This window comes from Capricornis sumatraensis, chromosome 1, assembly GCF_032405125.1.
Source record: "Capricornis sumatraensis isolate serow.1 chromosome 1, serow.2, whole genome shotgun sequence".
Taxonomy (NCBI): Eukaryota; Metazoa; Chordata; class Mammalia; order Artiodactyla; family Bovidae; genus Capricornis; species Capricornis sumatraensis.
The window spans coordinates 219,468,981-219,484,809 of NC_091069.1; the positions used below are offsets into that span (position 1 = coordinate 219,468,981).

The 15,829-nt window shown below is 38.0% G+C and overlaps 1 protein-coding gene across 2 annotated transcripts in view; it reads left to right on the forward strand.

Annotated features, from left to right (window-relative positions):
- Positions 1–1,230: 1,230 nt before the first annotated feature.
- DHX36 (DEAH-box helicase 36) overlaps positions 1,231–15,829 on the forward strand; it is a 45,832-nt gene continuing 31,233 nt past the window's right edge. For both annotated transcript variants that reach the window (XM_068987711.1, XM_068987784.1), the window contains exons 1-8: positions 1,231–1,482; positions 6,653–6,777; positions 7,518–7,749; positions 9,174–9,212; positions 10,393–10,563; positions 12,586–12,665; positions 13,705–13,779; positions 13,922–14,088. In XM_068987711.1, coding sequence (XP_068843812.1) covers positions 1,231–1,482; positions 6,653–6,777; positions 7,518–7,749; positions 9,174–9,212; positions 10,393–10,563; positions 12,586–12,665; positions 13,705–13,779; positions 13,922–14,088 — 1,141 coding nt within the window. The remainder of the gene's footprint in view (positions 1,483–6,652; positions 6,778–7,517; positions 7,750–9,173; positions 9,213–10,392; positions 10,564–12,585; positions 12,666–13,704; positions 13,780–13,921; positions 14,089–15,829) is intronic.

A 15,829-nucleotide genomic window follows, 5' to 3' on the forward strand; every position in this document is an offset into this window, starting at 1 on the left:
AGAGGAGAAAGCTATTTATGGGAAAACAAATGGTTTTTACGAAAGATAAATGTGCTTTTATGAGAATAGATGGAAGATATGATATTTTAGTTACCAAGTCTTTTTAGGTGTGATGCTGATTTGCAGTCTCCAGTGACAAAAGTCCATCTAGTCCATCTTCTCTGATTACTCTCCCAAGGAGGGGATTTATGACAATAAAGATCTGAGTTCTTCTGGGAGGCTGTGTTTTTAGGCATTTCAAAGATTTCATGAATTCAATCGCTACAGTTCAAAATAATGTTTCCTGCCACAGAGAAGTATTCTGAACCCCTTCATATGGCATTTTCCTTTAACTCACAACGTACATTTCTTCTGCCTTTATCTTCTCTTAAAGACTATACGCAAATGAAAGTTGATGCCATATTTGTCTTGTTCAGTGAATATCTCCAGCACCTTTAAATCAGTATAAGTGAACCGGATAGTCCCAGGGAAATTTGCAAGCCTGTGTGGCCAAGCCACTTGATTATTCAAGAACAGCTCGTGGAAGATACTCAATGGCCTGCTCAATCAACAATAGATAGCTTCACCTGAACATAGCTTCAGTTGAACATATCTTCAACTGCTGTTTTATTTAAATTGCCTAAGTGCTCTGCACTGAATTTGGGTAAGGAGGCTCATCCTTATCTAAGGAGGACTTTAGATAAAGGTAGTAAATAACGATAATCCTTCTAAAGAGCCAGGAACGTTCTTATACTTAATCATAGATTTGAAACAGGTGAGAGGCTGTTTTCATGCCATAGCCACTAGTTCAGAAATTTAAAAAGGAATTAATTTCTTAAAGACTTTAGGGGGAAAAAACATTCGACTCACAGGTTCTTTTACTGTGCCAACCGAGGTTTACAGGACCTACTGGGAAGCAAACTCCCAAGGGAATAAACTAAAACCCAAAACCCGTTTCCTCACATGCTGGACTTCGGGAAAGAAAACCTATGAGCCTTCTGCTGGCTTTCCCTCCAAAGGTATAAAGGTAAACATCTCTTAACACAACACAGATTTCACCTGAGCCAACCCGGGGACTTCCTGGGCCGACGACGTGTGTCGTCACCGGAAACGTCTGCTTGTGACGTTAAATGTCCCTCCTTCCTGCGCTGGGCGCCGGAAGCAAAGCGGAAGTGGACGCGCACCGGCTTCCGGCCCCGGTCGCCATTTCCAGCGGTTGCAGGTACTCACGAGTTGAGGTCTGCTGGAACAATGAGCTATGACTACCATCAGAACTGGGGCCGGGATGGTGGCCCCCGCAGCTCTGGCGGGGGTTACGGAGGAAGCTATGGAGGCAGCTATGGAGGAGGCCATGGGGGGAACCGAGGCTCTGGAGGTGGCGGCGGCGGAGGGGGTGGTCGAGGCGGCCGAGGCCGACATCCCGGGCACCTGAAAGGCCGCGAAATCGGCTTATGGTACGCGAAGAAACAAGGCCAGAAGAACAAGGAAGCAGAGAGGCAGGAGGTAAACAGACTCGGTAGTGGAGGGAGGATGGGGTTGGACAGGTTTCTTTTCCAGCCTTCCCCCCCGCCTTTTTAAAACAAAACTTTTTTTTTTTCTTTTTTAAACTGGTGTATGTGCATTGTGAACTGCAAGTGCTGAAACTTCCTGTAGTGGATACTATAGCTGTAACGTTGGCTATGTGCATCTTACCTGGAGCTGTTGAGGTTTATGCGGGCCAAGAGTATATACTTTGCTTGAAAGACAGAGAACTGGGAACCAAATGTTAAATTGAAGGTCCATCCGGAATTAACTATATTGGGTATCACGTAGTATCTCTAGCTACCCTTTCCGTTATGATAATGTTACTTTAAGTTCTTTGCCTGATGAACTCTAAAATAGCGGTTTTATACATTAAATACAGATTTGCCTGGGACAAAATTATCAAGCACTATTTTGAATGTAGCTCCTTCGAGCTTTCATTTTAGTATTAAAATAGGCACAAACTCAGGTTTTTTATTATTACGGTGGGCTGCGGAGATTTCTGCTGATTAGCAACTCTTTGAGAAGGAAACCTAGGATCCTAGAAGTGGAAGAAGTTTCGAGAGTTGATTTGGTTTAGTCTTTTGTCTTCAGCTGGCAGTTGTTCCTTTGATTTGTATACTAAACACCTGTCTGTAGTAAAGGAACCATTAAAATTCCCCGAGTGGCCTACAATTGTAATAATTATGTATATATGATTAAACGGAAGTTTTCTTAATATGAGGTCTACAGTAGCTTTTTACTGACTTAAAAAGCATCTTTCATATTAGATGCAGTGTGATTGAATCACCATTTAGGCTTCTGCGTTTTAGTCATCCCATTTCTTTGTTTTCCTTTTATCTATGTCATTTTTATTAAATTTCGGGGGAGCATTAGCCATTTACCTTAACAACTTACCGTTATTCTTCAAACGACATGTTTATTTGACATGCAAAAATTAGCGTGTTCATTGAGCAAACTTTTTTTTTTAAGTTATGGGAAGCATATCTAAGTCGTCTTGAAATTGGGAGAATGATTGAGTGATTGGTATTAGAGAATATACCTAGTAACTTCCCAAGAACTCTTTATCAATTTTTTTTTTACCTCTTTTTTCACACAAGGTTTTATGTATGATGCTATGGAGATCTGAAAAATATTCAAGGAGCTTACAGTCTAGTTAGAAAAATAAGAACTAAACAGATGAAACGTTAAGCAAATCAGGAAAATCTGTTATTTGTACATTGCATGATTATGAACTAAACTCTTGATTTCCACCACCTCCCAAAACCTTCTCCATTTTAGTACAAGTCACTGCCAGTTTTTCATTTGTCAAGGCCAAAGTGAGATTTGTTTTGATTCTTCTTTCATTTCAGCAAATCTGTTTTCCTTCTTAATATATCTCAAATCTAACCACCTATCTCCACAGTAGTTACCATAGATCAAGCCACTATTTTGTTGTCTGTCCCTGAATCTTAACTGCCTGGTCTTCTATTTCTACTCCTTCCCATAATATCTGACTCTTGTAGAGCCTTCAGTTCAGTCGCTCAGTCGTGTCCAACTCTTTGCGACCCAATGAATTGCAACATGCCAGGCCTCCCTGTCCATCACCAACTCCTGGAGTTTACCCAAACCTATGTCCATCGAGTCGGTGATGCCATCCAGCCATCTCATCCTCTGTCCTCCCCTTCTCCTCCTGTCCTCAATCTTTCCCAGCATCAGGGTCTTTTCAAATGAGTCAGCTCTTCAAATCAGGTGGCCAAAGTATTGGAGTTTCAGCTTCAACATCAGACCTACCAATGAACACCCAGGACTGATCTCTGGGATGATTTCTATTTCTGCTGCTGCTGCTAAGTCGCTTCAGTCATGTCCGACTCTGTGCGACCCCATAGACGGTAGCCCATCCGGCTCCTCCATCCCTGGGATTCTCCAGGCAAGAACACTGGAGTGGGTTGCCATTTCCTTCTCCAATGCACGAAAGTTTAAAGTGAAAGTGAAGTCGCTCAGTCGTATCCGACTCTTAGCGACCCCATGGACTGCAGCCCACCAGGCTCCTCCATCCGTGGGAGTTTCCAGGCAAGAGTATTGGAGTGGGTTGCCAGTGCCTTCTCCGATTACTCCTCCCCATAATATCTGACTCTTGTAGAACCTTAGATCATCTTATTCTCTAGCTGACAGTTTGGAAGCCAGGTCACTTCTGTCTCAGTCTCATACATTTCAGTCGCATCCTAATATGTTTTCCAGGAATCTTGGTAATTTAGATTCTACGTATCAGGTTTCCTTCTATGAATCATACCTTTCTGAGGTCATTTCTCAATTTGATGTAATTAAAGCTTTCATAAACACACTTTTAATTTTGCTTTTTTATTATAGTTCTCATACCATTCTCTAAAATCATCTCTCCATTTTCTCTACTAAATATTTCAATTTTTTGAAATATTTCAATAATTTGGCTCAGCCTCTTTTTTTGAGGCTCTAATGTATTTGAAATAGTATCAGAGGCACTGTGTTAATAAGCTAGATATAGTCCACACCTTACAGAAATTGTAGTGTATTAGGTGCTTTAGGGCAGTTAGAATACAATGTTTAAATAGTACGGTAAGGAAGCTATGGGCTTATCACCTGACTCAAATTAGGAAGAGCTTAGTAGGTTCCCTAGAAAAAGAAACCCCTTAAGTTGAAACTTGAGAAAGTATATTTGTGTTTGTGACTTGGGGTCTTGGAACGGAATTTTTAGGCAGAAGCAGCAGCATACACCACAGCCTAGAGGTCAGGAGGAATGTGTTCAAAGAACTGAACAAGTAAGGGCATGGCTGAGGGCACAAAACAGACTATATTTTAATTTGCAACCCAGTACTCATGTGTAACTGAACAAGACGTTTCATAAAATAATACTTAATTACCTTGTACATTGCCCTGGGGCTTTTATTTTTGTTTGTACCTTTCTGCCCTCTCCGCCTGCCCCCCTTTAATGCTGGTCATGATACTTTCATTATACAGATAGCAGTATGAAAGGTCCTGGACTAGAAGATAAGCAGAGCTCTGACATTCTTTCCCCAAGAACTCTAGCAAGTCATTAAAGCATTTTAAGCAAAAATGAAGTGTTAGATTTGTGTTTAAATTCAGTCTGGGTAGCAGCCGTATAGAGAATGGGTTGAAGAGGAGACAATCCTGGGATGGGGAGACCAATTAGGTAGTCCCTGCAGTAATTCAGGTGAGGAATGAGACCTTGAATTAGGACATTGGCAGTAGAGATGGCGGAAGTGGACGGCTTCAAGTATTTTAGAAGATAGACTCAAGATGATTTTATCTGGAGGAAGGGGAAAGCAGATGTGAATGAATGACACTAATGACTACAAAGAGCACACTTATTGGAGGAAAACGATGGGATCAGCTTAAGCACACCAAGTGTGGTATTATAGGGCTTATAAGTGGTGGTTTCAGGGAAGTGGAAGGCTGTGTGGATCCGATGCCTAGAGAAATCTAGACTGCAGGTGAACACCTGACAAGTTTGTGGGACTGTGCCTAGTAGTTGGGATATAGAAGTGAATGGGAATAGTGATGGGGACAGGCCTGAAATCTGTAGACCATTGCTTCTCAAACCTGAATCACCTGGCATCTTGTAAAAATGTAGAACTTGGGTGGGCTCAGATACAGCTTTTCTCACAGGCTCCCAGATGCTGTCAATAACTGCTGGCCTGCTGAGCACTCAGGCTGTATAATGAAGAACAAGAAAAACTTAAGGTATGGGCTGAGGAAGAGAAGCTTGAAAGATCTAGGAAGGAGCCTTCAGAGAAGAGAAAAATAAGGATGTGGATGTTGTTTTGGAATCCAGGAGAATCCTTTAGGGAGAAAAAGAGTATATAAAAAAGTGGAAGTAATCAGTAGTGGCAAATGCTGCAATGATGTCAAGTAATGTAAGAGTTCTGAGTGTCTTGGATTTAGCAACAGTGTAGTTGGTGATGAGAGCACTTTTCATGAGTTGCAGAATTAAAAGCCAGATTACAGTGGAGTGCCTGGAGAAGGAAAGAGGCAGAAGTGGGGCACTTCCAGGCAGTTCTACGGTGGAAAGGAAGAAGAAAAGTTATGGGTGGGAGAATTCAAGGGAGGATATTTATTTTTGTTTTAAAAGTGAAGAGGTTTGACTGTTCAGTTCCTGCTATAATGAACTGATGGTAAGGAGCCAGTGGAGAGGAAAGGTGTATTAGAGAAGACTAAATCATGTTACAGTAGTAGTAGATAGCCCATAGATCTTAATGAATTATCACAGTAAAGGTTTTCTACTCACATTACTGGATCTTTGGAGTTCACTGAAGAGTTCTCATGAAAATAAAGTCCACAGAGCCTCTGCACAATAGTTTGGACAATATTGTGAGTCTCCTTTGCCAGGAGTTTCCAATTATAAGCTGAAAGAATATTTGAGAATGTCCAGAGCAGGAAGGGGATAATCAAAAAATCAAATACCTTCATAAGTCATGAAACCTAAAATATGTGTATGAGATTCTTCAGGCAGAGGGTGAGGTAAAGTGAAAAGTAATGTAACTGGAAGAAGGTTAGGAAGGAGACACCTATAGAAAAAGGCTAGATTCAGGTTTGGAATTTCAGCATTCCTGAATTCACTGCCACAGCCTCTGGGGCCTCATTGTACAGAAAACCTCATTAAAAATAATTTGCCAAAAAAGTTTTATCTGTTTTTCAGGGGCTATTTCATTTTTCAATCCTCTCACCTTTTTGTGAATATAAAATTAATATTACAGGCTGAGAACTTTTTAAGTGAGACTGTTTATAATGTAAGAGATTTAAATGCTTATTGCCACCAAAATATTTCTTACATTTCTTAACTTTTGTTTTTATCAGAACATTTGTGTTTATTAAATTTAATTGTATCTTTTAAATTTTAAGATAGGAAAAAAGTAATAACAGTATAATGTAAGGGTAGAAAGAGCGCCAAAGTTTTAGTAAAGGACATAAATAATTCTTTCTTCACCAGTTATAGTAGAGATGATTTTATAGACACCTAGTAGAAAAGTGTTTGGAAGGCAAGTGGGGGGTGAGTTTAACTTTCTTTTATATGTTTGCTGAACATACATTGTGTTGCTTTTATTTTTTTAGTTGTCAGATGATTTTGCACGTTTTCTCATGTTGGTAAGGGTGCTTTTTCCTTTGCACAAAATAGAGAGCTGTAGTACATATGGATGAACGTCGAGAAGAACAAATTGTGCAGCTGCTACATTCTGTGCAAACTAAGAATGATAAAGATGAAGAAGCACAGATATCCTGGTTTGCTCCTGAAGATCATGGGTAAAACAAAAAGTATTCTTTTTAAAAAAATGAACAGAGTGACACTTGTTTTAGAGCATTTGCTTGCAAAAAATGATAATAAATATTGTTAGACTCTTCTATAAGTGTAATTTATCCTCAAAGTATTTTTTTGAGCAGGGTTAGTGAAAGATTTAAAAATCTAGGTGGTATCATTCCCACGGAAGAGTTTAATGGTAGGAATAATCTATTTACATAGAAGGCTGATGAAGTTATTATTTATTGTTCTAACTACCCACTATTGTATTTCTAAAATTCTCTTGTGGAGGAGATCTGTAAGAAGTTAAATTGCTGTTGTAGGAAATTCATAGAAACTATCATCAGGGCAAATTAGAAGTAGTTTTTCTTGGACTGGGTAATATAGCATCCCATTTGTAGCTCAGAAAGGGTAGCAGGAAGAAAATGAAATTGTGAAATAAAACAAGGCTCAGAAAATTAGATAAAGAAAAACACTAAGTCATTGCTATGAAGGAATGACTACTGGGTGGATTTTTATTGCTTTAACTACCACAAGGAATAACCTACTGGTAGTATCTATTTGTAGGGTAGGAAAAATTGAATTTATTGTAAGAATCTATTTTCATATTGCTCTACTAAGATAAAAGAATAACCCCTTGATTTTGGTGATTTTGAAATCATTTAACACCATATTGTTCAATTTGTTTCAGGGCTTGAGTGGATCTTTATTTAACCTTTATTACTTTTTTATTTTTTCAAAATAGATACGGTACTGAAGCTCCTGCTGAGAACAAACCAAATTCAGTAAAGAATGTTGAGCATCAAGAAAAAAAAATGATAAATCAAGAAAGGAGGCCATTTAGAATCAGGGACAAATACATTGATCGTGATTCTGAATATCTCTTGCAAGAAAATGAACCAGATGCAACTCTAGACCAACAATTATTGGAAGATTTACAAAAGAAAAAAACTGACCTTCGGTATATTGAAATGCAGGTAATGGAAGGAAAAGATTTTTACTTGTCATCTCTTCTGACACTTGATAAAAATGTATTTATGGTTAGAGGTAGCTGCCTGATATCTAAATGAGTTGAGATTTCTCAACATCCTCTGAGAAACCCCCACCCCCACCCTACCCCTCCCACCCACCCCCTCATAGTATAGAGAAATAGTGAGAATGGAATTACACATAAGGAGCCTATCTCACAGTTTATATGGGGAAGAGAAGAAATATTTAAGAAATGGGTAGTGCAAATGAAAAAAAAATCATTCTTCAATATTTCTAGACTGTTAGTGAGATGTCATAAGAGACAGGGTGGTTAGAATTGTAAAATTGTTTTCTTCTGGAACATCTAATCCACTCTTTCCTTTTACAGATCTTAAAATTAAATCCCTCAAAAGTCATGATGTGCTTACTATGTACACTGACACTTTAAAGACAGAACTGTGGCAACTGAGTTCTCTTGAAATTTTTTCAGTATTTTCTTTTCCTGGGCAAGGTCCCTCCTGCTAAAACATGAAATTGAGTGCTTTGTGGATGTTCTAGAGATAGGTGTAATAAAATGTTCACTTTTTTTTTAAGAGGGAATTCTGAGAGCCATATCTTTTAATGTGCAGATATGTACTGCTGTTTTTGAGAAAGGCAGATCATTGTGTCTCCTGTAGGAAGGAAAGGATCTTTTGGCTCAGTGAAGCTTGAATATCCTTATTAAAACAGATCAGCTGAGGTTGTCCAGGGACCAGATGCTATAGCTTTTTGATGCCTTTTGAGTAAAAATATGTATTAGGGACAGAGAAGATTTCAAGATGAAGTTATTGAGAATATTTTACCTGAGAGCTGAGCTGCTTGTGTATAACCTTAGGAACACAGAGTTAGCTGCCATCTCTGCTTTGTATGGAGGACAGAACTCAGATATTATTGAAGATGAGTAATTGATCTAGTGCAGAGAAAGTTAGGAGAAGAAATGGTTGGTCTTCCTTTTGGTCAGGCATGTTAAATGCTTCCTGTGTACCACATCATTTAAACCTCTCAGCAGCCCTGTGCAGATTACACTTGTCTGTTTCACAGGAGGAAAAAGAATCTTAGGTTCAGTGACCTACCTGTGCTTGCACAGCTAGTACCAGAACCAGGTTTAAAATTTAAGTGTTTTTAAGAGCTCAACTCTTTTCATCCTTGGTAATATGCCATATTTTTTTCCCTTTAAGTTATAATTTTTTTGATAAATGTTTTTCTACTTGCTTGATGCTTGTCATTGTGCTATTTTCCAAGATAAGTCTTGACACCTCAAATAAGCTATGTGGTAATAAAAAATACTTTTGGACTCTTAATATGTTTATCTATGATATATTTTATTTACCAGGATTATAATTTGATTATATTTATCGTAAAACATTAACAAAAATTTTTTTTACAATTTCAGCGTTTCAGGGAAAAGCTGCCGTCATATGGAATGCAAAAGGTAAAATTTATATACACTATTTAATATGATTTGCAAAATGCTTAAATCCATTTCTTTTAAGCTCTGAATCAAGAAGAAATATAAATTAGTGAACTTTTCCCTAAAGGATAGTCTTGGAAGTTCATTTTATTCTTTTGAATTGTTGAAAGACCAAAAAAAACATTCCTGAAGCAATTTTACTGAAAATTTTTCTCTATTTATGTCCATGATAGAGTTTGAAAATAGAATTTTCACTTGTAAGTTTGTTTCCTCATACAGTCACCCTGTATAGAATAACATAGTCTCCCATCCTTCCCTGGCCTCTCAATCTTCCTTTGTTTTGACTTTACTTTTCTTAAGGACAGTCTGTTTTGGTCACTATGTACCTCTTTACTCAGAACAGTGCTTTACATTATATAGACCCCTAGTAAATACCTTTTGAATGAATAAATCATGGTCTGCTTCTAAGTACTTCTAGCTGTTACTTTGTTGGAATTTGTTCTGATATATACGAGGTATTAGATACATTTTTAAATGGTGAGTTTTCAAGTTAGAGTGTTTCATAAGTTAAAAATAACTCCTAACACCCTTTTGAAGTAGTGGTGGGATGGTTTTGTTAGTGCTACTAACTTGAAAATATTCATGTTTATCTATAAGAAGATCTTTCCTGAGTAGACAGTTTTGCAGATAGTACCTGAATTTTAGCCATTTGATATAGTTATTTAAAACTTGGCTCTGTTTTAATTATTTAAAAGGGAATAGTCTTAAATTACACTCTTCATTGTTCTCAAACAGTATACAAAAGTTGTCCTGTAGACAAAGCCATATTTATGATTTGTAACATAAATCCTTGATGTTCTGAGTAGGTTTTTTCAGGGGATTTGCCTTATATTCAATAGACCCACATGTCAGCATTCTTTTTAATTAATGTTAATTCTTACATGAATTTATAAGCTGTCTCCTTTTCCTTGTGTGCTTTTCTTTAACAGAGCCATGGCTCTTTTCTTAAAATTTGGTGCCTCATCTCTTGAAAACTGTTAGATCCAGAAACCCAAACTGTCAGTATTGCATATAACAGAATTTTCAAATATTAATATGCTTATTAAAAGCAGTTAACCTTCAGTCGGTAAGATTCAGGTAACTTTTCAAACTTAGTCATCATGTGATGGATGTTCTTCACTTTTTTCTCCTTTTGAAATAGGAATTGGTAAATATGATTGATAACCATCAGGTAACAGTGATAAGTGGTGAAACCGGTTGTGGAAAAACCACTCAAGTTACTCAGTTCATTTTGGATAACTACATTGAAAGAGGAAAAGGATCTGCTTGCAGGATAGTTTGTACTCAGCCAAGAAGAATTAGTGCCATTTCAGTAAGTAAGCTCTCACTTGTTAAAATTCCCAACTTTTTTTTTCCCATTCTTCTATGTAGTCTTGCTAGAAATTACTGATTTTGATTGTTGAGGTGATTCTTAATTAGGTTTAGGATATGTTGCTATGAAAGCAAAATTTGGTTAGCAAGTATTTGGTAGTAAAGACCAAGAAATTGAATGACCTCTCTCTTATTGATAACAGATGTTTAGGAGTTGAAGATAAATTGCACATCCAGGCAATTTTCTATAAAACTAAATGAAAAGCTGATAATGTTTATAGAATTGAGTATGAGCTTCAAATAATCTCCGTCATTAGATACTTTACATTTTACTCCTTGATTCATTTAATACTGTTTTCAGCTCTTTTTTTTCAGTGTATAGGTACTGAATGATAGCAATATTTCTGATTTTTTTTAGTGCAGTTCAGTATTAGGGACAGAGAAGGAGATGGCACCCCACTCCAGTACTCTTGTCTGGAAAATCCCATGGACAGAAGAGCCTGGTAGGCTGCGGTCCATGGGGTTGCAAAGAGTCGGACACGACTGAGCTACTTCCCTATCACTTTTCACTTTCATGCATTGGAGAAGAAAATGGCAACCCACTCCAGTGTTCTTGCCTGGAGAATCCCAGGGATGGGGGAGCCTGGTGGGCTGCCATCTGTGGGGTCACACAGAGTCAAACACGACTGAAGTGACTTAGCAGCAGCAGCAGCAGCAGTATTAGGGAATTAGTCATAGAAAAATAAGGTATTTGGAGTTTATTTTGAAACAGGTATTAGCTACATGTTTATATAGATAACATTGTGTTTAGTTAGATGACCTAGTTATATATATGAGTTATATGTCCTGTAAAGATGTTTGGGGTTTCTTACAACATCAGGTGTACAGTACATTTACTTCAGTGTTATGTAATTCTTTGTGCAAATTTAAATTATGAAGCTTTCTGGTTGTATTTGATTTTATGATAGTGTTATTTATTACTTATTAAGTCATTTTATACAGAATCTGTGGTCAGGAACTGCATTACCAATTACAGCAACATTTTGTAGGAACTACAGTATACGTTTAAGTTACAGTTCCTAAGAGATAACTATTTTTAAAAAGTAAAGCTGCCGTGTGTGGGAGGATAATATTCCTGGAAATGGCATAAGTTCACAGAATGGTGAAAAATAAGCCACTTTCATTGTAACACTATTATATAGCTAGACTTTGGTTAAAAATCTAATTTTATCATTTTCACTAAAATATGACTGTCAGTTCAGTTCATTCACTCAGTCATGTCCAACTCTGTGACCCCATGGACGGCAGCACGCTACTATAAATTGACAGGAGAAATGTTAATTAGGTTATTTCGTTGCTTATTTTCCCCCCAAGATCTGTTGATATTTAAATGGACAGTTTAATCAACAGTAAAAAGTGAAGTAATGGTCTTAAGTTAATGTATATAGGATATGATGATTGGGAAATTTTACTTCTGAAGTATTTCTTAAAAGCTAATTGTCATTTTCTATTTCTAACCTCATAAATCACCGCTTTGTCACTGAATGACTGTTGGTTACTTTCAGTTGCACAAATCAGTATTAGTTTATAGGATTTCATCTGTTTAGAGCTTATCTTTAGCAGCCATAATTCTAAGAACTTAACCAAGAGTTAAGAATTAAGCCTGCTAATCTACAAAAAAGAATCAGATAAGAAAATGTATCAAGTATATAGTTACTCTCAAATTATATTCAACCTGTACGAGTTTAGATTAAAATTTCCAACCTTTTAAGACAAAGATAGAGCGGACTTATAGAAAGTTGCTTTGGAAATAGTTAGGGAGAATTTCAGAGGAAATGAAAAGTAAGCATAAGCAGGTAGTCTTCAGCTCTTACAGGGAACAGTTTTAGATACCTCAGATTTTAATATGTTTCTCTTGTTATCTAATGAGTAGTATTTCAACAACTCCAGATTTTCACAGAGATTTAGGATATTTACTCTAAAGGAAATGTTTTCTTTGTAACTGCATTTTATTTAATTAAAGGTTGCAGAGAGAGTGGCTGCAGAAAGGGCGGAATCTTGTGGCAATGGTAATAGTACTGGATACCAAATTCGGCTCCAGAGGTAAAGAGTGTTCACTTGTTTTGTTTTTGGCCGTGCCAGGCAGCTTCTGAGATCTTAGTTCACTGACCAGGGATTCAACCCAGGCCCTCAGCAGTGAAAGGGCTGAGTCCTAATCAGTGGACCACCAGGGAATTTCCAAGGATGTTCACTTCTTGTTTACAGGAGGATTTTAGTGAAACTTTGAAGTTACCAGAGATTAAAAAAAAAAAAAAATTTCCCCCAAATTTTATGCTCGTTATTGTTTTTAGAATTAACATTTGTAGTAACTGCTACATAGGCTTGCAACCCACAAAATCATTTTTTTTAATCCAAATTCAGATTTGAATTGCCATTTTAAGATGTCTTTCGATCCCTGGGTTGGGAAGATCTCCTGGAAAAGGAATGACTACCCACTCCAGTGTTCTTGCCTGGAGAATTCCATGGACAGAGGAGCCTGGCAGGCTACAGTCCATGGGGATCTCAAAGAATCGGACACGACTGAGGAACTAACACTTTCACTTCACTTTTTTTTCACTTTAAGATGTCTTTTACACTAGGAAATGTTCAGAAGGATAGCATTTTTCCTGGATATGTTAGTAGACCATCACTTGCCTAAAGGAGTGGCCTCCTGTACGTTTTGGTACCACCACACAGCCTCTGACTACCTTAAGTTAGTTTGTATCTTAACCCCCACCCCCTCCACTGTATTTTTGTAGCCCTCTGCAGCTCAAGATTCTGTTTATCTTTTTAAATGAACTGATTTTCCAGTCACTAAACTAAAGTTGAGTTTCCTAAATATTTGGTCTTTTTCTGAATGCTAGGTCTTGTAAAGAAATCATTAATGTTGTATTTATAATAAAAATAACGTATAATGAACTTGAAGCTAGTATTTCTCATTACTGTGCTGTAGTAGTTCTGATAACTGAAAAATTAAGGATGAAGTTTTTCATTAAAACTGAATGCATTTTTTAAATTGAAGATTTTCTCTTAAACGTTTTGTGGTATTTAATAGTTCATCAGTAAAGAAAACCAAGAATTAATTCATGTCTTTTATTCACAGTCGGTTGCCAAGGAAACAAGGTTCTATCTTATACTGTACAACAGGAATCATCCTTCAGTGGCTTCAGTCAGACCCGTGAGTATGTTTCAACACAGGACATCTAGTTAAACATCATCAAAAGATGTCATTATTACATTGGATTTTATTATTATGTAAAAGTAAAATGGTTCTGTTTTTGATTTTGTGCCAAATAGCAAACTTTATGCTTCTATTGTAGCCATCTGTCCAGTGTTAGTCATATCGTGCTTGATGAAATCCATGAGAGAAATCTACAGTCAGATGTTTTAATGACTGTTGTTAAAGATCTTCTCAGTTATCGACCTGACCTGAAAGTAGTATTGATGAGTGCAACATTGAATGCTGAGAAATTCTCTGAATATTTTGGTGAGTAGAATTTGATTGTTACTTTACAGAGTTATCACAAAACCACTGAATTTAGAAGCAGTTTTTAAAAAAATGTTTTTAGATGTTTAGTGATGCAAGTAGTCAATGTTTAGCAATGCATTATATTTGAATATTTATCTACTCTCTGCTGCTGCTAGTAAGTCATTTCAGTCGTGTCTGACTCTGTGTGACCTCACAGATGGCAGCCCACCAGGCTCCCCCATCCCTGGGATTCTCCAGGCAAGAACACTGGAGTGGGTTGCCATTCCCTTCTCCAGTCTACCCTCTAGTAGTTTTTAAAATACTTATTTATTTTGAACTATGTTATGTCTGTTGCTGCACGGGCTTTTCTCTAGTTGTAGGGAGTAGGGGCTACTCTCTAGTTGTAGTGCGCGGGCTTCTCATTGCAGTGGCTTCACGTTGCAGAGCACAGGCTCTAGGTCCTCAGGCTTATTAAATAGTTACAGTATATGAGCTCAGTAGTTGTGGCACATGAACTGCTCCAGAAGCATGTGCTGCTGCTGCTAAGTCGCTTCAGTTGTGTCCGGCTCTGCGACCCCATAGACAGCAGCCCACCAGGCTCCTCCGTCCATGGGATTTTCCAGGCAAGAGTACTCAGTGGGTTGCCATTGCCTTCTCCGCCAGAAGCATGTGGGGTCCTCCCTTACCAGGATTGAACCCATGTCTTCTGCATTGGCAGGCAGATTCTTTAGCACTGAGCTACCAGGGAAGCCCTCTCTAGTAGTTTTCTAAATGGTGGCATCATCTCTGGTCTTGTATTAAAGAGATGTAGCCTTTTGGTGCTACCACCAGATAATTAAGGTGACATTAATGAAGTCAAACCACAGATTTGAAAAACTTATTAACTTTTGTTGATAGTCTTCTGTAGCTTTTATGTAGTTCAGTTCAGTAGCTCAGTCGTGTCCGACTCTTTCTGACCCCATGAATCACAGCACGCCAGGCCTCCCAGTCCATCACCATCTCCGGGAGTTCACTCAAACTCATGTCCATCGATTCTGTGATGGCATCCAGCCATCTCATCCTCTGTCGTCCCCTTCTCCTCCTGCCCCCAATCCCTCCCAGCATCAGAGTCTTTTCCAGTGATTCAACTCTTCACATGACGTGGCCAAAGTACTGGAGTTTCAGCTTTAGCATAATTCCTTCCAAAGAAAACCCAGGGCTGATTTCCTTTAGAATGGACTGGTTGAAACTCCTTGCAGTCCAAGGGACTCTCAAGAGTCTTCTCCAACACCACAGTTCAAACACATCAATTCTTCGGCACTCAGCCTTCTTCACTGTCCAACTCTCTCATCCATACATGACCACTGGAAAAAACCATAGCCTTGACCAGATAAACCTTTGTTGGCAAAGTAATGTCTCTGCTTTTGAATATGCTGTCTAGGTTGGTCGTAACTTTCCTTCCAAGGAGTAAGCGTCTTTTAATTTCATGGCTGCAGTCACCATCTGCAGTGATTTAGGAGCCCAAAAAAATAAAGTCTGACACTGTTTCCACTGTTTCCCCATCTATTTCCCATGAAGTGATGTATCTCAGGCTAAAGTGGCAATTTGCTAATAACAGTGATAACTAGTGATAACTGTGATATCAGTGATAACTGTGGAATACCTTCAACTTGCTGGGTAGCGTATTTGGCCTATCTTCATCAATGCTCGTTGATATCTTGTGAAGTAGGTGCTATTATTCTCATTGTTACAGATGGAAAACAACCTCAGAATAGTTAAG